General features: G+C 31.8%; 1 protein-coding gene across 1 annotated transcript; it reads right to left on the bottom strand.

Moving 5' to 3' along the window:
* Positions 1 to 1,065: 1,065 nt before the first annotated feature.
* Positions 1,066 to 1,420, bottom strand: LOC110651572 (non-specific lipid-transfer protein). The gene has a single exon (XM_021806942.2). It carries the CDS (start codon positions 1,408 to 1,410, stop codon positions 1,066 to 1,068), a length of 345 nt encoding a protein of 114 aa, XP_021662634.1. The 5' UTR covers positions 1,411 to 1,420.
* Positions 1,421 to 1,643: the final 223 nt, after the last annotated feature.

The raw sequence follows: 1,643 nt of genomic DNA, 5'->3' as shown, positions 1-1,643 counted from the left end.
TTATTGTATACTCTCCGTATAATTTACCCCCAAATACTTGGTACTACAGTAAAATAGTGTCCACACCCACAGTTTCAATAACCACATATCTAAAGATTCACATAATTATCATCTCTATTATTGTTTATGATTTTTTTTTTAATTTATTATAATATGCCATCATTTAAATATACACACTCTATACTTAATAAAAGTACTTAAATTTTTTCTTTTCATATCCAATTCCACTTGAAGTACAGCTTTGCCAATATATTATATTAAAAAAATATATTTATTATTAAAAAATTAGTCTTCATTAACCTTTAAAATTATAGAAAATGTAGAAATTTTAAAATTGAATCTTTTTAATTATCAATCGTGAGATATTTATGACAAAAATTGTTTAAGAAGAGAAATTTGCTTTCCATTGCATAATTTACTAATTTATTATTTGATTTATTAATCATCTTACGAATAAAAAAATAGACATGTTAACCAAATTAATGTAGCAACAGTTATATATCACTTCAAATTTACCTTAGCGTGCAAAGAATTTGAGCGATCATCTTTGGAATTATATTAACTGGACAAATAAGTCCATTAGTCATGTACTGTTGAAGTGCATTTTTTCTTTTTCCCTTTTTTTTTTAATTTGTTTATTGCAACAATTGGAGTATATATGATAGTGGAAAAATTACAGAAATTGCTTGATTGGAGTATCAAAAATTCTGGAAAGGAAACCCACAAATGATCTTATTGATATAACCATACATGCCTCATTTTTTTGTTACATATGTAGGAGGAGTTGAATTTGGATTTCCCAGATTCAACATATATGTAACTACCATTAGATTATACTCACCACTGTATACAATCATACATGCCTAGCATCATAGCTAATAATTTATTTAATTAATGCCTCTCTTTTATAATTTATTCTTCTGAGACATGCAACAGCATGGCCCTCTAGGCAGTTCCCAATATGGCTGGAATCCTGCACACCACAAAAGAATAGTTGAAATGGGAGAATTCAGCAAGAGAAAAAGGAAGAAATTAAATTCACGTAAAAAAAAGATATAAAATTTTTTACTTGCTACAGTCCACACTGGGGTCGATAGGCACTGGAAGATTGACATTGCACAAGCCAGGAAGTTGCTTAGCATTCCCAGGGTTAACACCAGCAGATGCAGCAGCTGTCTTGATACATTGGCAAAGCTGTCTGCGTATTTCTGTGGTGTTAGCCTCCTTGTTCAACGTCTGTACGCCCGAACAGCAAGAGGGATTGGGTGATGAAGCAGTTCCCAGCAAGAAGGGAAGGCATGGCTGCAATGTAGTTATGGCTTGGGCACATGTGATTCCTTGTCCTTGCACTGTGTTTCCACTGCTGATCACAAACAAAAGCACTGATCCAAATGCCCACAAGCCCACCATCACCTTGTTGCTCGCCATTAATTCTCCAGAAAAATTCTTAAGCTATCTCTTTCAACTCTGTTGCTTGGTGCATACAACATGGCTGATTACTCTATTTATAGGCTATTTTTTTGTTAAGCATTCTGAGTATAATGATATTGGATCAATAATTTCATAAATAAATCCTTATCTCTATATTTCTTTTTAGAAAAAAAAAATACTATTGCGATTTGAAATATAATTTACATCCATAA

The sequence above is a fragment of the Hevea brasiliensis genome, chromosome 7, assembly GCF_030052815.1.
Source record: "Hevea brasiliensis isolate MT/VB/25A 57/8 chromosome 7, ASM3005281v1, whole genome shotgun sequence".
In the NCBI taxonomy this organism is placed as follows: Eukaryota; Viridiplantae; Streptophyta; class Magnoliopsida; order Malpighiales; family Euphorbiaceae; genus Hevea; species Hevea brasiliensis.
The sequence above is the reverse complement of the archived record's forward strand: the minus strand, read 5'-3'. Positions and strand labels throughout refer to the sequence as shown.

Excerpts from the sequence above, each read along its gene's own strand:
- LOC110651572 (XM_021806942.2), bottom strand. The coding sequence starts at position 1,410 with ATGGTGGGCTTGTGGGCATTTGGATCAGTGCTTTTGTTTGTGATCAGC.